This window comes from Talpa occidentalis, unplaced genomic scaffold, assembly GCF_014898055.3.
Source record: "Talpa occidentalis isolate TD23 unplaced genomic scaffold, MPIMG_talOcc4v2.1 talOcc4.6, whole genome shotgun sequence".
NCBI lineage: Eukaryota > Metazoa > Chordata > Mammalia > Eulipotyphla > Talpidae > Talpa > Talpa occidentalis.
In genome coordinates, this window is record NW_023604972.1 from 66,002,695 (window position 1) to 66,021,426 (window position 18,732).

The 18,732-nt window shown below is 40.5% G+C and overlaps 1 protein-coding gene across 1 annotated transcript in view; it reads left to right on the plus strand.

The window, feature by feature from the left end:
• The first annotated feature begins 7,429 nt into the window (after positions 1-7,429).
• The window catches only part of REEP5 (receptor accessory protein 5), a 51,515-nt gene continuing 40,212 nt past the window's right edge, over positions 7,430-18,732 (plus strand). Inside the window, exons 1-2 of the mRNA XM_037529449.1 lie at positions 7,430-7,604; positions 8,098-8,191. Of these exons, the coding sequence (XP_037385346.1) occupies positions 7,487-7,604; positions 8,098-8,191 (212 nt within the window). The 5' untranslated portion in view covers positions 7,430-7,486. The remainder of the gene's footprint in view (positions 7,605-8,097; positions 8,192-18,732) is intronic.

Sequence of the window (18,732 nt, forward strand, 5' to 3'; positions counted from 1 at the left end):
GTCTTCAGTTAAGAACAGGAAGAGGGCTACCCTTTTCATTGCTATCTTTAATTAACAGAGGTATCTATAAAAATAAATTATTTTAAATTGATTGCCTTGAAATTGAGCCAATGTTGGTTGTATATTTTGATTTATCAAGACACCTGCCTAACCTCCACTGAATTTTTTTCACTGAAGTCTTCTGTGGCTTAATTAACATGATTGCATCTAGTGCACATCATGGTATTTTTTGAAATTAAATAAATGTTATGAACTTGATATTAAGCAATCTAAGTAAAAAGGGACTCCTACATCTTAAAAACATAACTTTAAGCAATCGTATTCAAGTCTCCTCCTTTAATTTACTTCATATGCCACACTGTGGAATGATGAACATATCAAATAAATATACATGTGGTACAAACCTGCTGTATAGTGTCCAACACAAATTCAATTACTATTGTACATGATTAAAGGTTATAATTATTGAAATTCCAAGTTAAAACTCTTTGCATAAGAATGGTCTTCAAAAGTATCAACACTTATATGTCACCGGTTAAGATGATACTAACAGCAATGGTACTGTTTGGAAACAGTATGCATTAATTTTTTATAGTAAAAAATTCTCCCTTATAGCAGAGAGTTTTTATTAATGGTGGCTGATAAAGAGTTGTTAGAAACAATGGAGTGAAAATAGTCAAGCCAATGCTAGCTAGCATCAATACATTAGCATCAATTTTAGATATACTATCATGGATAATAAGCAATAAGCTACATGGTCAAATCCTTCTCCCCTAACTGCATAGCTGGGTTCATAATAAAGCAGAAGTTATTTATGTATTCAAAGGAAGAGGCATGTCCTTGAATTAACCAGTACAGTCAAGATATCCAAGAGTTGGGGGATTGTGAACCAAAACTTATCCAAAAAAGGCTGAAAGATAAAGACAAGAGAGAGAGAATGTATTTGGAGTCTGCTACGTGATAAAGAAATGTATCAATTAGCTTGCTTGCTGTCAGAGAATAGCTTGATTTCACCTGACACAACTTGCTAGGTCAGTTCTGTTCAGTCTGGAAGATTCATTTCCCTTGACCACAGATTATTCAAAGAGTTGTAGTCAAGACCAAGAAATTAGCAATTTCATTTCACTACTTTGTGTGTGGGAAAAACCTACTCTGATCTTGGTGCCCCCATCCTATTGGAATATGCTCTACATCCTTTGTGCACACAAATTGCCTAGCCCAAATAGGTGTGCAACAGGGATTAAATGGTTAAATTGTTCTCAGACCCTAAAGTACAATAGAGAAAAAGAACTTATCTAACTTTCTCTTTGAGGCTTGTATTTATAGACACAGTTTAAGTGACACTGCCTAGCCAAGTAGAAGCAAACATCATTGAACTGACCTCCAAGTTTGGCTAAAGACTGAGAACACAAAGGGGGAGGGAGCACACCGAGAGAAATTCAAAATTCCAGTTATTTGAAGAAAAGGCTCTTCATACTTCATGTGTAAAGTGCCTGTGAGTAACTAATGAACTTCAGCTAAATTCATATTTTTTTGCCACAACCTGCTTTCAGTCAATAAAATTTAACTTCTTTGTTCTTAGTTCCCTTCTTAATTGGAGAGGTAGATTATCTCCCACCTCTTTGCTAATTTACTTGAAAATAAAATTGATTTCTCAAATACCTCATGTATTGCATGAGCTATCATTCTCAGTAATAGGTATGCAGTATAAATTTTCATTTCCATCCTTCTTTCTTGTAAAATTCTGATGAAAATGTGTTCTTATTTCTTTTAGAGGATATTATTTTCACAGACAGCAAATCCTGTATCAAAGGAATGAGACAGAAGGAGGAATGTCAGACATCAATTCTTTTGACAGCCTACTTAATTTCTCATGAGTCTTTTGGATCAGCTGAAGCTTCGTCAGTGTTCCAAGGGGCTAGGTACACCACAAGGTGTTTCACATGGATAACATCCCAACAACCCTATGAGGTAGATCATTAGTCCACTTGTGCTGTTAAAACAAAAACACCGTAGAACAAGTGGCTCTGGCAACAAACTTTTATTTCTTACAGTTTTGGAGGCTCAGAAATCCAAGATCAAGGCACCAGAAGATTCAGCATCTGGTGAGGGCCTGTTTCCTGCTTTGTACACTGCTGTCTTTCTTGTGCATACATAATTTGGTAGCGCAAGGGAACTCTTTTATAAGGGCACCAATCCCATTCACGAGACTCTCCTTTATGACCTTATTATCTTCTAAAACTCCCACTTTCACATACCATCACATTAAGGGTTAGGTTTCAACATATGAACTTTGGGAGAACACAAGCATTTGGTTTGTAACAGGTAGATAAACATCTTCATTATTTGGTAGGCTAAGGAAAGTAGGGATTTTGGCATTTGAGAACTTTCCTATGTTCACACAGCTAATAAGTAACATAGCCAGAGCATCTTCTTTAGGACCTGTGCCTTATTTGAACCTGTGCCAAGTCTTTGGTTGATTCCCAATGTGAGTCCTGTGAAAGGACTACGCTGATTGACCTCAACATATTAATTAATCCCAGGAAACTTGAGGCTGTTTATGAGCCACCCTGTCACATATAAGTATGGCATAGAGCACAGAACAATGACTCTCCTATGTTCCCATGTCTTAATGTTGAGAATTTGTAAATATATCCCCTTACATAGCAAAAGAGACTTTCAAGATATAATTAAAGTCATGGACCTTAAAATAGGAAGACTCCCCTAGATTATCTGGGTGGTCTGATCCAATCACATGAAGCAGAAGGCACATGGTTCAGAGAGATGAGAGAGAAGGAAAAGGAAGAGAAACTTGCAGTATGAAAGGAATTCAATCCACTGCTGCTGACTTGAAGAAGAGGAAGGAAATGCCACTTCAGTCCCACCACCATACAGACCTGAATTCTACCAACAACCCAAAATGAACAAAAGCCAGATTTTCCTGTAAGTTTACAGAAAGGATGCAGCCCTGCTGACAACCCTTTGACTTTTGCCCAGTGAGGCTTGTGCAAGACATCTGACATAGAGAATTGTAAGATAATAAATTTCTGTTATTTTAAGCCCCCAAGTTTGTGGTAATTTGTTATAGCAGCAATAAGAAACTAATACAACTGATCAGTTCCTCTAGTCAAGTTAACTAAATTTTCTGATGTCTTTTCACAAAGGAAAGTACAGAAAATTGACCCTTTCTTGTCCTTTTCTTATATGGGAAGAAAAGCAAAATGCATGCCACCATGTAGGCTATGAGGCAGATCTGAGACGTTCTCTGTAATTGACATCATATCCTGGGAGCATTTAGATTCCAAAGCGGGAATCTAATTACCATGGTTTATCTTGAGCGAGTCTTGAATTCAGAGGAACAACTTTTCAGTGACTTATTTTCTATCTATCTATTGTGCAGTGCCTCTAGAGAAACAAAAGGGTGAATTAGAAGACATTTTTTTATAGACTGTTTTCTTTTCTTTTCTTTTTAAAGATTTATTTATTCATGCATACAAGAACTGGGGTACAGGCCAAAGTTATGGTGTGGGGGGTGAGAGGATTCACCAGAGACAGAGTGGGAAACAGAATAGGCAGACTGACTGAAATACACTGCTGAGGGGAGCAGTGGGCAAGTCAGGAGAGGTCTGCTGCGCCTTTTGGGTAGCTCCCTAACTGGGAACCAAACTTGTGCTGCAAAGGCTGCAGACAGTCTCATAGGTTGTATCTTAACCCCTCGCGCCGCTAGAAGAAATCTTTTATCTGGTGAAAATCTCCAGATTTCTCTGCAATTGCGTTGTTTGGTATTAATTTCAGAAAAATAATACATTGTTAAACAACAAATCACAAGGTTTATTCTTAATTGTGAGCAGTAATTTTCTAAAATTCAACTTCCCGTTTGATAAATGAATACATGATAAAATGTCCATATTTTTAGTAGAAAATGTTTATTTAAGACAAAGCAAGCAAAATGTAATTCACATATATTCAATGAAGCATGGTAATTTTCACATTTTATTTCTTTTAACATGCTTTCATGAATTACATCTAGCCTCTCCATTTTCCTGCTGTCTTCTGCCAAGTTTGTGTCTCAGGCTGTGTTTAGTCTTTTCTCCTTTTAATTTTGTTGACATGTCACCATCAACCTTCTTCAGCAAAGGGAGGGGAGTGCGTGCCAACAGGGCTCGGTTGAAGGGGCTGAGAGCCTTCAGATAAGAATGTTGGCTGCTTCGTGGGTGTCAGGCTCCAGTAAAAGTCAGGGTCCCTTCCAAGTGTGGGGGCTGGGGAAGGGTACTAAAGAAATATCCTGTAAATTTTGCCCTACATCTTCTACCTAACACCCATGAGAGAATTAGAACAGAAGTGTTAATGACTTCAAGTAGTTGAAAAATTATCTTCACTTAAAGAACCAAAGTGACCTGAAAACGTGTGTTTCCAGCAGACTTTCCTTCTCTAATGAATGGAAGCAATAGCAATGGCATGAACATCATCCCAAGTTTATCTGACTTCCTTCTTAGGGATTGCAGACATTAATGTGCTTCAAGCTAGCTTTCTCCATGGCCTGCCAGAGACCTAGTCTATCTGGTTTCCAGGTTTAGGAGCATCTGACACATAGGATAAACTTAATGAACATGAGTGGGTGAATGATCTTCGATGTGAGGCAGAGTTCTTATCTCCTCTATCTTTTTACTTATCTATGAAAGCATCTAAGCTTTTTAATGATGACTGGAGCTAAAGGTCCCACACTTCCCAACCTGATTGTAATTTCCTAAAGGCAAAAAATATTTAGTGTTCCTCTAATTCAATTTTAGCATCTAGTCTTGTGGAGTTTTTCTTTCTTTCTTAAATTATTAACAAATATTTATTTTGTATCCATGCTTTCAGAACTTTGTAAAAGTAATTCATTTAATCATCATGACAACCTTGTGAAATAGGTACTACTGATATTTCTGTTTTACGGATTAGGAAACAGAAGGATGGGCGTTTATGTAACTTGCCCAAAGTGAGACAGCTAAATTTAGCTGTAAATGAATCAGTACATGTAGCATTTAGAATGCTGGGTGGTATTTCATACCACCATGTTTGATATTCATTCAACAAAAATTACTGACTGTCTATTAAGTGCCAGGAACTATTCAAGCTGTTTGAGTTACAAGTATACAAAACAGGAAAAAATCTATCATCATGAAGCTCAAATCTAGGGGAAAAGAAAAAAATTAAAAAGTAGAGCATTGAGAAATGTCAGACAGAAACAAATGCTAAGGAGAAAAACACAGGAAGAGTGTTGGTGGTTGCAATTCAGGATTAGAGAGACATTGCCATATGTCCTCTGGGGGGCAAAATGGCTTCTGGTTGAAACCACTGAGCTAGAAGTAGAGCGAAAACCAGGGGAAAGAGTGGGCTTAGCTTTAGGCACTCTTTTATTTTTTAGCATTTTCATTTATTTTCTTATATTATTAATTTTGGACAGTATTTGATTTCTCCCCTTAGGTGCAGTACTCATAGTTCTTCCACAACCACAGCACCTGTGATCCATTATCATATGCCCTTGTGTTCTTCTCTCCCCTGTTTAAACCCCTCTCCTCCCTCTCCTCAGATCTATGGTCAGCTTGCAAGTTTTGTTTTTTTCCTGATCCTTGTTTGGTTTCTCCATAGCCCGCATATGAATGAAACCACCTGATATTTATCTTTTTCCTTCTACTTATTTCACTTAGCATAATCCCTTCTAGCTCCATTCATGTTGCTGCAAAGGCATGAATTTATAATTTTTGATCACTGAGTTGTATCGCACTGTGTATATATACTACTTCTTGATCCATTCATCTGTTTTGGGGGCATTTAGGTTTTTTCCATATCTTAGATATTGTAAATAGTGCTGCAATAAACATAGGAGAGCAGGTTTTATGTTAATGTTTTTGTGTCCTTTGGGTAGATTCCTAGGAGTAGAATTGCTGGATCACATGGTAGATCCATTTTTAGTAATCGAGAACCCTCCACACAGCTTTCCATAAAAGTCAGCTCCATAAAAGGGGCTGGACCAGTTTTCATTACCACCAGAAGTGTAAGAGGGTTACTTTTTTCTACATCCTTGCCAGCATTTGTTGTTTCTGTTTTTTTAGTAAGTGTGAGGTGCTATCTCCCTGTAGTTTTGATTTGCATTTCCCTGACATAAGTGATGTTGAACATTTTTTCATATGCCTGTTGGTCATTTGCATTTCTTCTGGAGACATGTCTTTTTAGCTCTTCTGTCTTTAGGCACTCTTGATGCCAATCTTTAGGCAGATGTGACACCACTGCAAAGCTAAGAGTTAAAAGATCACTGAACGCACAATTTTAAAATGGTACAAATGATTGTCACATTGAGAACTGACGGTAGGCGCAAAGACAGAAATGGAAAGTCCAGTTGGGGGACTAGCTCCACGATTCCATTCATTTTTAATTTGGATTAATGTGTTCATTGATTTGGCTGCTTGATGGTGGTTGTGGAAGGGGTGTGGCAGACAGCTTATAGAACTGAGCTAAGAAACTCTGGGGAAGAAAGGAAGAATGTAGAATCAGCATAAAATGAAAAAAGAGTGTGCAAGTAATCTTTTGCTGAAATGGAAGGCACAATAGTAGTTAAATTCTTTTGAAAGAGCAGAAGGGATTGTGTAGGACAGAGTATGTAGAGGTCAGGGTCAGTAACTGCTGTAATAATTAATGACTCAGCTCTGGATGGAACATTTGAGCTAGAAAGAATCATTTCAAAAGGAGTCTCCTGGAATAACATGGGTGAGAGAGAATAAGAGATGAAGTTCAGGTGGAGGAAGAGCAGGGGCACGGCTTTCTGGTCAAATGAGGTCGTGCTCCAAAGCTGGAAAGACCATCTTCGCGAGATTTTGTCTGTAAGCTAGAGCTGAAGGGGGTTAGAAATATTATCACCACATCAGACATCAAGTGAATTCCAGTCCGCCTTGAAAAGTTAGGTAGTGCAAAATTTCCTTGAAGAGGATGTCCCCCCAAAGAAAGCATGTGTCTTCAGCAGTCTTAAAAAAAAAAAAAAAACTAACATCAATAGGTGAGAAAAACGATGCCGAGTCTGGCAACGAAGGAAAAATTAGGTCAGTAACCAAAGGTTCTTCCAGGATGGTGGCACATTTCAATTTTCAGATTGATTTGAAACGCGTTGCTAGTTTTATCGCCGCGGTCGTGGTCCGAGAAGCCCGTCTCGTCGCCCCCCGCGCCCGCCCCCTCCCCGCCACATTCTGCGCTGGGACCGGAGCTGCGAGTCCGGACGCCCGTCGCGCCCCGCTCCGCCGCGCGGTCAGCAGCCCGGGCGCGGCAGCAGCGCCGGCCGCCTCCGAGGGGCCCCGCCCGGGCGTGGCGAGGTGCGGGAGGGCGGGCGCCGCGAGGACGTGGCCGAGCGGCCGCCCCGCCCGCCGCCGCCCCGCCCGCTTCCCGCCCCCGGCACCCCGGCTCGCGGCCACCGGCACCAGGAGCAGCCCCGGGCGGCGCGACGGTCCCCGCCATGTCTGCGGCCATGAGGCAGAGGTTTGACCAGTTCCTGCACGAGAAGAACCGCATGACCGACCTCCTGGCCAAGCTCGAGGCCAAGACCGGCGTGAACCGCAGCTACATCGCGCTCGGTGGGTGCCGGGTCCGGGGGGCGCCGCGGGCTCGGGGACCGCTGCCGCTCCGCTGCTGGGGCGCGGGCGGGGACGGGGCCCGGGAGGGGGCGTCGGGGACGCGCGGCCGCGAGGCCTCCCCCGGGGCCGGGCTGCTGGCCGAGAGAGGCCGGGGGCCGGCGGTCTCGCCCGGCGGCCAGGCTAGGGCGTGGCCGGCCTGCGCCCCGGGCCGGGTGGCGGGCGGAGCCGGGCGCGGGGCCGCGGGGCGCTGACGTGTCGGTGCCCGCGGCGGGCGGGGCCGGGCGGGGCCGCTGCGGGCGGGGGGAGTGGCGCGAGGGCCCCGGGGCGGGGGGCGCCGGGCGCCCCGAGACTCAAGGGAAGGACGGGGGGGCGCGGGCCCAGCCTCGCTGTGCGTTGTTGTTCCTGAACGCCAGGCCCAGCGTCGCGGGGGTGGGGAGGCCGCGGGGCTGAGCGGCTCGGGGCCGGCGACTCACTCCTCTGTTCGGGTCTGCAGGTGTCGTCGGGCTGGTGGCCCTGTACCTGGTGTTCGGTTATGGCGCTTCTCTCCTCTGCAACCTGATCGGATTTGGCTACCCAGCCTACATCTCGTAAGTGGCTTTCCCGCAGCCGCCCCTTCACGTCCACTCACTGCCCCGGGACGCGGGGGTGCCCAGGGGCAGGGTAGCGCCACTTTCCTGGGAGAGATGGCAAAGCACTGGAGTAACCGACTGCTTAGGGTTACACATTTTAGAGCTTAATTTGATGCCTGATGATTCGTCGAAATGTATATTTCATCACATTATCCTGGCTTGGTGTCTACATTCCAACCCAAGCACAATGAAAAGTGTCACAATACAGACAACCTGCCTGTACTGCCAGGGAGATCCCTAGGGGCTGAGAGAGATGGTTTCTTCTTCTTCCTTTTTTTTTTTTTTTAAGTAGAAAGGCTATCTATTTTTTTTTTTTTAAGATTTATTTATTTTACTTATACAAGCACTGGGTACAGTCAGAAGCGCGGGAGGGAGAGAGAATTCACCAGAGCCAGAGTGGGGAGCAGGCAGACTGAAGTACACTGCTGAGGGGAGCAGCGGGCGGCAGGGGAGGTCTGCGCGCCATGCGGGACCCTCCTCCGGTGGCCGGGGAGCAGCCCTGGGATCGAACTGGCGCTGCAGAGGCCGCGGGCAGCTTCGAAACCCAGCGCTCAACCGCTGCGCCATCAGGGAGGCCCCGATTTCTTCTTAATAATTATTCTTATGTATATTTCAACTTACAGATGTTCAGAGATGGTAAAATCCCAACGGTTAGGACTTCCTTAATTTTGAATTTATGTTAATTGTTATTTTTTATTTATGTTAATTAAGTTAGGGAGAATTTTACCTTCTTGAATTTAAAAAGCTTTGCCAATTGTTACAGGCAAATAGGAATGCTTACCCTAGTATAAAAATAAACTTTATAAAGTGCATCCCTTATATAGGGATATAAGTGTCTCTATATAACTAATGTGATCTTGGTTTTATAAATAATTTATATAATTAAACTAATTAAAGATGAATCATCAGATTTTTATCCAAATTACTAGTTGAAGTTGTTTTTACTCTACAGTGTGATTATTTGACAGGTATTCCACAATTTAACTTTTAGATAGATTGACATAGGAATCATTCTTTCCCACAAATGAATTTTGTTTTACTCTACAGTTCTTCCTAAGAAAGCTGGTGGGTTTTACTGTCATTGAATTGATCTCTGCAATTTTCCTCAACCCTAGGGACAAAAATTAAGAAAGAAAAGATTTTCAGCTGTTCAGCTAAAACACAGATAACACATTATTATACCTTGTTTCTATCATGGGCCGGGCTAGAATTTAATATATGACTAGAAGGGGAAGTAACATTTTAAAAGATGTTAGTTCTGATTTGAACAATGAAGTGGAAATTACACAAGACTACTTGTAACTGTATAGTAACTGTATAGTCTTGTGCAGACACACAGTGACACTCAGAAAGTCTGCCTACATACATTGCTTGCTTACGAATTTGGAGGCACTCTGTCTTACAGTTGAGAAGTGCTTTTACCCTCTCCAAGAACATACCATTCAGATTTTATGTGTATACTAAATGATGCCAAAGGAAGGCTAGAAAAACTGGTTTGTCTTGTCCATCAGCGAAAAAGGTACATGAATAGCAGTTTTCCATAAAATGTCATGTGCTGTCTGCTGTCTATAGAAAGTTAGTAAGCAAACCTGATTCAAAATGGCTTGCATATCACCGTATTTAAAGATATTCTTTTACATTAATTCAAAGCGATATATGCTGTGTTCACTGAGAAAGAAGACATTTTCAATGAACTTGGCTATAAAAAGAGAAGAGTTAGAAGGAAAAAGCTAAGTGAGGGTTTAGTGTGCAAATATATTACCTTTCCACATATGTGTGTGTACATGTATAATAAGTAGCATATACATATATGTATATATGTAAATAAAAAAGTGTTCTTTAACCAAAAAAAAACAAAACATGCAAAGTCTTTCTCAGATTTGTGCTTTAGATGTTATTGATTACAGTTAGAATAAATCTTGTGTGGCACATTAATAACTGCGTAGCTGCTTGAGTTACAATGAACTAGCAAGAAATGTGGATTTTCTAAAATACCAAATAGTATGAAAAAAACATCACTTCCACATCAGTGCCATTTTGTACATAATCTTATTTTTTGTGTTTTTCCATAACCTTCTCTGATGGTGTGGCTATTCATTGGCATGGACTTTAGAAAGTTAGACATCTGTTTCTAAGTGGGATATGTAGATCCATATATGTATAGGAGTGGATATAATTGAGATGAAGCCAGAATTACTTTTCCTTAACCTGAAGTGGATTAATTCTATCAGGGACTATTTCTTTAGTTGTATTTTGAGGTAATTTCAAGCCAGTCATTTTTGGCTTTATCATTTGTTTGTAGACAGTCAATTTTATATTATGCCTCTTTTTACTTAAAAGAAACTAAATGTTCCTGTCTATTGCAAGGAATTCTGTAAAATTGTCATATTTCTTAGTAGTCAGGTAAGTTGGCTTTACATATATTAGAATTATTCTATTCAAGTGTACACATTTCTTTTCTATTTAAATATCTGTGGTAAAGTGACATTTGAAGTATACCTTAATATGAGTTGGAAAAAAAATTAAAAATCTAATCAAAGGAATTTCACAATTTAAGCAAAAACTCAAGAAATAGTTTATGAATATCTTTGGGTTGGTATTTAATTCAAAGTATTCTCCCTTTTTTTTAAAGATTTATTTATGCGTACAATACTGGCATACAGACCAGAGGTATAGGGGTAAGAGGATTCATCAGAGACAGAGTGGGAAGCAGAACTGGCAGATCCACTGAAATACACTGCGGAGGGGAGCAGGCAGTGAGACAGGAGAGGTCTGCTGTGCTATGTGGGTAGCTCCCTGGCCTGGTATTAACTCGTGCTGCAGTGCAGTGGCTGCAGATAGCTTCATAGTGCGGCAACTTAACCCCTTGCACCACCAGGGAGGCCCCAGTATACTCCTTTTTGATAGATCCAACTCTTTTACCTTTAAAGTAAATATGAATCTATGATGATAAGGAAATTAGATGAATTAAATGGTCTCTACAAGTATGTGGCTTTCCCCCCAAATAGTTGTTCCCAGCCTTGGCTATCCATTGGAATTATTTGAGGAACTTTAAAAAATACAAATGCCTGGCTCCAGCCCCCAGAAATTCTTAAGTGGTACAGCCTGGAGGTGGGAATTTTTTAACTTCCTTGATTTTTTTACTAGTCTTAAAGGATTTAATGAGCATTGTTGAGAACCCCTGGTGTATGGTAACAGCAGTACCCTGTGCTTTTTCCTTGAAGGTGGGGTGAAAGGGAAGGGGAAATGTCCTGTTGAACCTGGGACTAATCCAGAGGCCTACTTGGCCTTTACTTTGTGAAGGAGATTCAAGATGTGGAATTATGTGCGAGTAAAACCCTAGTTAGTAAACAGTCAGGCAATCAGTGTTACATTAGTCTCAAGTCTGTTCATTGCTTAACCAATGTGTATCATTGTCAAAAGAAAGCTCTTGAAAATAGCAGTGTCAATAGCACCTAAGTCAGAGTCACTTTGAGTGTGATCTATGATTATCTTCACTTTGTTTTCCTTGCCTATTGTAATTCTCCTGATGTTCCCCAACCAAAGTTCATCAATTCCGCAACAGTCAAATGCCAATCATGTGCCAGGTACAGTGGCGACACTTTAGACACACCAGGGGCTAAGGCAGACATGTTCTCCATTTTTCCTGAAAGAACCATCTACCGGGGTGAACTGCAAGAAAGGGTAAAGTAGCGACAGTGTGGTGAATCCTCTACAGAAAATTGACAGAGCGCTGTGTAGAGAGTAACTGGAAGGACCCTCCTCAGATAGTTATCTGCCATACTCTCACAGTTAAGATGTGAGGAATGAGAAAGGGCCCAGCAGAGGGAGTGGAGTGTGCCAGGCCTTGGGGCAGCAGGTACCCAGGCTGGTGGAGGAACTGGGGTCTGTTCTCTGAGAAGGAAGTGGTTGCAAGAGGATGAAAAGGAAGGTGCCAGTGGGTAGGGCTGGAGCCAGTACACAATGTGCATTTTATACTAGGTGGTTGTCAGGAGTTTGCATGTTTTCTGAATGCTTGAAAGAGTTTTAATAGGTGTAACATGAGATAATTTGCATTTTAAAGTCATCCTGACTGCTGTGCCTCCTGGAAGTAATCAACAATCCTGCCAACTATTGCTGATCCCTTACTGTTTCTCCTGAAAACTGAAAACTTTTGCTCCTGCTGTTTCCTTTTCCTGGGCCATTATAGAGAGGAGCCCACAGATTGTGTGTAAAGGGATCTTATAAAATTTGGAGAACCTCATTTGGCTTCCTAATTTGAGTTGCCACCTTGGGAAATTTGTGGGTGGGGCTCTAGGTCAGGTCTAGGCAAGTTGGAATGCGCAGCTGAGGCTTGCCACTGCTCATGGACCGGCAACCCCCTTCTGGCTTACTCTCACTTTCTGTGTATGTTGTTTCTTTGAGAGCACAGCCTTAGTCCTCTACCTTTGTTTCCAGACATTTGGCCACCCTATATAGGCAACTTGAAATCTGATTCCAGCCTTTTCAATATTAAGTGCTGTGGCAGAATTATTTAATCCCTTACTTTCCTCTGTTCCTGACAGGAGAAGGAAAACCACTGGATAATACTAGGAACCTCTATTATAAGATAGACCGGCTCACCACCCTTTTCATATGCAACATTTTCAAAGTATACAACTCATAAAGTGTGCAGCCCTCACCACTATCTAATTCCAAAATATTTTCATCACCCCGGAAAGAAATGTTATTTCTATTAGCAGTTACTCTCCATTTCTCTTACATCCCAGTCACCGGAAACCACAAATCTATTTTCTGTTTCTATAGGTTTGCCTATCCTAGATATTTAATATAAATAGAATCATATACACAGTGCTGAAACTTGTTTCTGGTTCAGGCTTCCTCGGGGCCCCCTTGAGAACGTGTGCTGCACTGCACTTTGTGCTGCAAAGACTCCTGCCAGAGACCACTTTTAGTGGCCCCTGAATGGGGCCACTGGTCCTGTGCCAGCTCCTTTGCTCTAATGGGATTATGAGGGAAAGTTTAATGACTTTGTTTCTATTTTTATTTTTGCTCTGTGGAAAAAAGGAAAAGAGGAATGGTTTTTTGTGTTTTTTTCTGTTTTGTTTGTTTTTTTTTTTTTTTTTTGTCTGACACAGTCACTTTTTTGTTTTAAATTCTGTGGAAAGGTTGATTTTTCTCTTCCTTTAATATTTTCCTAAGGATCAGGCTGGCACTTTCCTGAGACTCTTAGAGCTGAACCTTAGAGATCAGACATGATTCCTTTAATTTTCAGATGATCCAGGGACACAGAGAGGTAGTGTATGCTTCCTGTGGCACAGGTTAGACATGGTCTGGAACCCTCAGCTACTACACAAGAATGTGACAGCACATTTAGGAATATTTTACCATCAGGTTCAAGCAGATTAATTATGTTTAGAGTCTTGCATTTGGTGTCTGGTGTTTGTTAACACTTGTGTAATCCCAGGCCCACTAAAGTGATCTGTCATTTGATCATTTATGGACCTCTTCAGCTCATTTTAAATTTTGCTGCTAGTTCAAAGAATGTTACTGCTTTTCTCTCCTTGCATGACTGCTGAACACTGATGCAACATTTTAACATGTAACAGACCTGTTTGTCTATAAAAGTACCTTCCAAATACAGCTTGTTTAATCCTCATAACAGCCCTCCACGTAAGTACTGTGATTGTTCCCATTTTACAAATGAGGAAACAGGGAAAGCAAACTTGATCAAGGTCTTCTAACTGGCAGATGGTGAAGATGGTATTTAAACCTACGAAGTCTGACACATGTTTTTAACCTGTGTGCCTTACTGCTGCTTCTGTGGCTTTTGGAGTGTCTCACAGATATAGGCCATGACTATATGTGTACTGAAAAATCACAATGTCGGTATTAGCTTTTTCTTTAATGCCTTTATTGCAGTGTGTTTTTTCTTTATCATATAAAGTACTGCCATCTCAAATCATACATCTGTACTCATGGGCCTTCATCACATTTTGTGAAAATGAGTTAGAATATGTTACTAATAATTTCTTATTATCTGTTCATGTAGCTTTGATTCATGACAGTAGCAATATAAATAGTTATTTTCTGGGACTTGCTCTGGTATACCCTTCTGAAGATGACACCCTGAATTGGGTTTCCTAAAGGAATGCTGTATTCCTTTAGTTCCATGTCATCAGACAATGAATCTAAAGGGGAGAATGTTAGGGGATAGTCCCTATGACATCATATCAAAAAGGGAGTATGGGGACAAATTTGGAAAAACACTGTCAAATAACTACAAGAGTTTAATACAGTTAACTACATAGGAAAAGCTGTAACATCTTAGCAAATGATATCCAGCCGATGAAGTGAGGAAATATGGGTTTAAAAGGATTGGAACTGGGCCTCCCCAGTGGCGCAGCGGTAGAGCGCTGGGTTGCGAAGCTGCCCGCGGCCTCTGCGGCGCCGGTTCAATCCCCGGCTGCTCACCGGCCACTGGAGGAGGGTCCCACATGGCGCGCAGACCCCTCCTGCCGCCCGCTGCTCCCCTCAGCAGTGTACTTCGGTCCTTCTGCCTGCTCTGCTCCCCGCTCTGGCTCTGGTGAATTCTCTCACCCTCCCGTGCTTCTGACTGTACCCAGTGCTTGTATAAACAAAAAAACAAACAAACAGATAAATAAATAAAAAAAACAAATAAAAATAAAAGGATTGGAACTTATTTAATAACATACTTGTTTATGATTTACAATGGAAGACTCCTAAACAGAATTCATTACCAGAGGAGAGTGTGAGAAAGTTGCCCTGTAAACCACTTTTTGTTTCACAGAAGCAAGTGACCTGAAGTAGAGAGAAGCGGACCAGGCTTCTCTTCGTGCTAGAGGGTTTTTGTGGTTCTCTTCTTAGATTGTGTTTGGATTGTGTGAGGGGGATTCATTTTCTTGTGGGTTTTTTTTCTTTTTTTTTTTTTGAAAACTTGTAATTACATTTTTTCTCTTTTATTTCTGAGAATTTGAAAACGGGTAGATTCCCTGTAAGTTGCTTATGTTCCTGTTACATTAGCCTTTCTCTCTGCAACTGTATGTTCTTTGTTACAGTGCTTAAGAGCAGAACAATGCACACCCACATTTTACCTTCTCAGTAATGTAAAGATGTCATCTTCTGGCCATCAGTGCATCTGGATCAAAAATATAACCTGAATTCTGTTAATTTGCCTTAAGCAACACTGAAATCCTATACATTTAAACACTTTACTTTTGTCAGCTTTTTTTGGTTATGTTTTCACTTAGTATTACTGCTAATATTGCTAGCCTATTTTAAGTTGAAGTTGTGGAGAAAAATTGAAAAAGTAATAAAATAGCCATCTAACAACTTGTGACTATTTTTGTAGATAATTTGATTACTTTTATTTCCCTCTTGCCTGTGACATAAATAGTTTTGAGGAGCAAAAAGATGAATGATTTAAGTTATTTATTCACCATCTGAGTTTCTGGACCCTAAAATAGTTGATAGGGGGATCACATTCCTAGAACTCTGTTCTGGAGTCTTTCCTATGAACTTGAATGAACTTTTATTTTTGTCTTTTCTAAGACCCTAAAGATTGAGTCCATTGTCTTTGGAGCTGCCTTCATCTCCCCTCTGTCCTGAGTTCTTCTCTTTTCAACACTTACTTTGTTTTTTTAATATAAATTTTATTTTTATATTCCCCATACAATTGCAACCCCCTTATTTTGACCCCAATCCCTCCCCTCCCCAGCCCCCACCCCCCATAGAGTGTATCTGGTTCATAGTTGTTTGTTGATTTTGATTTTCACTTTCTTATAGTTACTCATTTTCCTGGTCCCTTATTTAAGTTTTCTGGATTCCTGCTATGAGTGAGACCATCCAGTATTTTTCTTTTTCTTTCTGGCTTATTTCGCTGAGCAGGATCCCTTCCAGCGCCATCCATGTTGCTGCAAATTGCATGTGTTTATCTTTTTTGATTGCTGAGTAATATTCCATAGTGTATATGTACCACATCTTCTTGATCCAGTCATCTATTTTTGGGCATTTAGGTTGTTTCCAAAGCTTAGCTATTGTAAACAGTGCTGCTATAAACATAGGGGTGCAGGTGCTCTTTGGAATTGATGTTTCTGTGTCCTTTGGGTAAATATCTAGGAGTGGAATTGCTGGATCATATGGAAGCTCTATGTTTAGTAGGTCCAGAAATCTCCACACAGCTTTCCATAGTGGTTGGACCAGTTTGCACTCCCACCAGCAGTGCAAGAGAGTTCCCTTTTCTCCACAACCTCGCCAACATTTGTTGTTGCTAGTTTTTTTAATATGTGCCATTCTCACTGGTGTGAGATGGTATCTCATGGTAGTTTTGATTTGCATTTCCCTGATTACAAGTGATGTTGAACATTTTTTCATATGCCTGTTGGCCATTTGCATTTCCTCTTCAGAGAAGTTTCTTCTGCCCATTTTTTGACAGGGTTATTTTCTTTGTTGTTGTTGAGTCTCATCAACTCTTTGCAGATTTTTGTGATCAGTCCTTTATCATTAGTCAACACTTACTTTGAATGAGGACTCAGTTTTCAACTTAATCTCCTCATATCCCATTTAAAGTAAGTGGCTATTGATAACATACCGATTAAGAAATTTTGAGGAAATGAATTTATATCAAAATTTAAAAACACTTTCAAAAATTGCTAATGAGATGACTTTATGTAGTAGTTGAAATGTAAGTAGAGGCTATAGAAACCTTCCCTGACTTCATTCTATTACTTTTTCATTATTCTGACTCCTGGGAAGAAAGTTTCTCTTCACCCCTCTCAGTCACATGGCTATTGGATCTAGTCATGGGATCGCTAACATGTCAGGGGGAACTCTAGCCTGCTGCCTACGTTTTGATCATCATCTGTTGCCTGGAAAGATTGGCTTATGTTGTTCCAGTCAAGTTTGTGAAGGTACTTGAGCTCAGATTTTATTATAGTTGATATATGATATTATATGATATTATAGTTGACAACTATGATATTATAGTTGACATAACTAGCCTATTTACAGAGTGATCAATTTTATAAACAACAATTTTCCCCAGTAGGATGTGCATCTACTATTTTATTGCATGAGGAATTCATCTTTTTTTTTTTTAAATTTATTTATTTATACAAAAGCTGGGTTTCAAGTCAGAGGTGTGGGAGGGTGAGAGGATTCACAGAGGGGGGAGCAGAACAGGCAGAGGGACTGTAATACACTGCTGAGGGTAGCGGCAGGTGAGACAGGAGAGGTCTGCCATGCCATGTGGGTATCTCCCTGGCCAGCCGTGAATTGAACCCGTGCTGCAGAAGCTGCGGACAGCGTCATGGCACTGCGCTCAAACTGCTGCACCACCGGGGAGGCCCAGAATTCATCTTTTTAAGCCATCTCTCTATCAAATCGTTGAATGCATTCAGTTTTGAGTTAGAAAATTAGGGAGGAGAGGTCTTAGAGATCAAGTTGCTGAGGTCATATGTTAAGCAAAGACAGGCACAGGCATGGGACTGCCTGACTCCCTGGCCTGGGCCCGGTCAACAGTTCAATATTTCAATTTGACTATGGCTGAATCTTCTATTTTGCATTATAAAGCAACAACAACAACAACACTAAAATGGCAGGTAGTTGGTAAATAAGGTCACTGTAATTGAACATCAAAATCTTTGACCACTGAGTCAAAGATTTGTCTGTATAATTCACTCTTCATAAGAAATGTTTTAAAGACTCATTTTAAAATGTTTGCCCATGAATTTAGCTTATTTTATGTTATATATTTCACTAAATCCATCAATTTATATTATATGAAGTCTCTGTTAAAGAACAAAGGAACTTTATTTATTCTTTCCTCTTGTATAATCATCTTAGAAATCATATTTGCCACTAGCTAATATCCTTTTTTTTGAGTGGGGGAGAAGTGTTGGGCATGAGATGAACTGTAATAAACAAATCAGTTTTATTTTCTGTTCCATTTTTGTTTTTAGTCTATTGTTCTGTGGATCCTCTCGCTTGCTTTGAATGCAATTACTCTATAATAAAAAAGAAGTGTTACTTTCAGAGTGCTCGTATTTTCTTACCTTCTTTTTTTCTATGAAGATGAAAATCTTTTATTTATTAGTGTGGAAACAAACTAGTATTTATGTCTTAAAATGTATAATTTTTTTCCTGCAGGGGCAGACACCTAAGTAGAGGTAATATAAAATTCTTTGAAGCTATCAGGAATTCCTACATCACACTGTACATAAATAGAGCCAAACCAGTCCCATGCATAGTGGGTTCTATGGATGGTCATATTATGTGTCTGCTGTATCAAAAAAGGATTATAAAAACATGATGGTTCATATTCTTTATATTTTGGCTTACTAGCAGTATATCTCAAAGCTTTTCTCCATTATAGGATTTTTATTAACTGATTTTTTTGATGCACTGTCCATCTTGTAATATAAACTTAAAATTCTGTTGATGAATACATTTGGTTTTAGTGTTATAGCCAATGCCTTAAAGGCATATAATAATTTTATGTC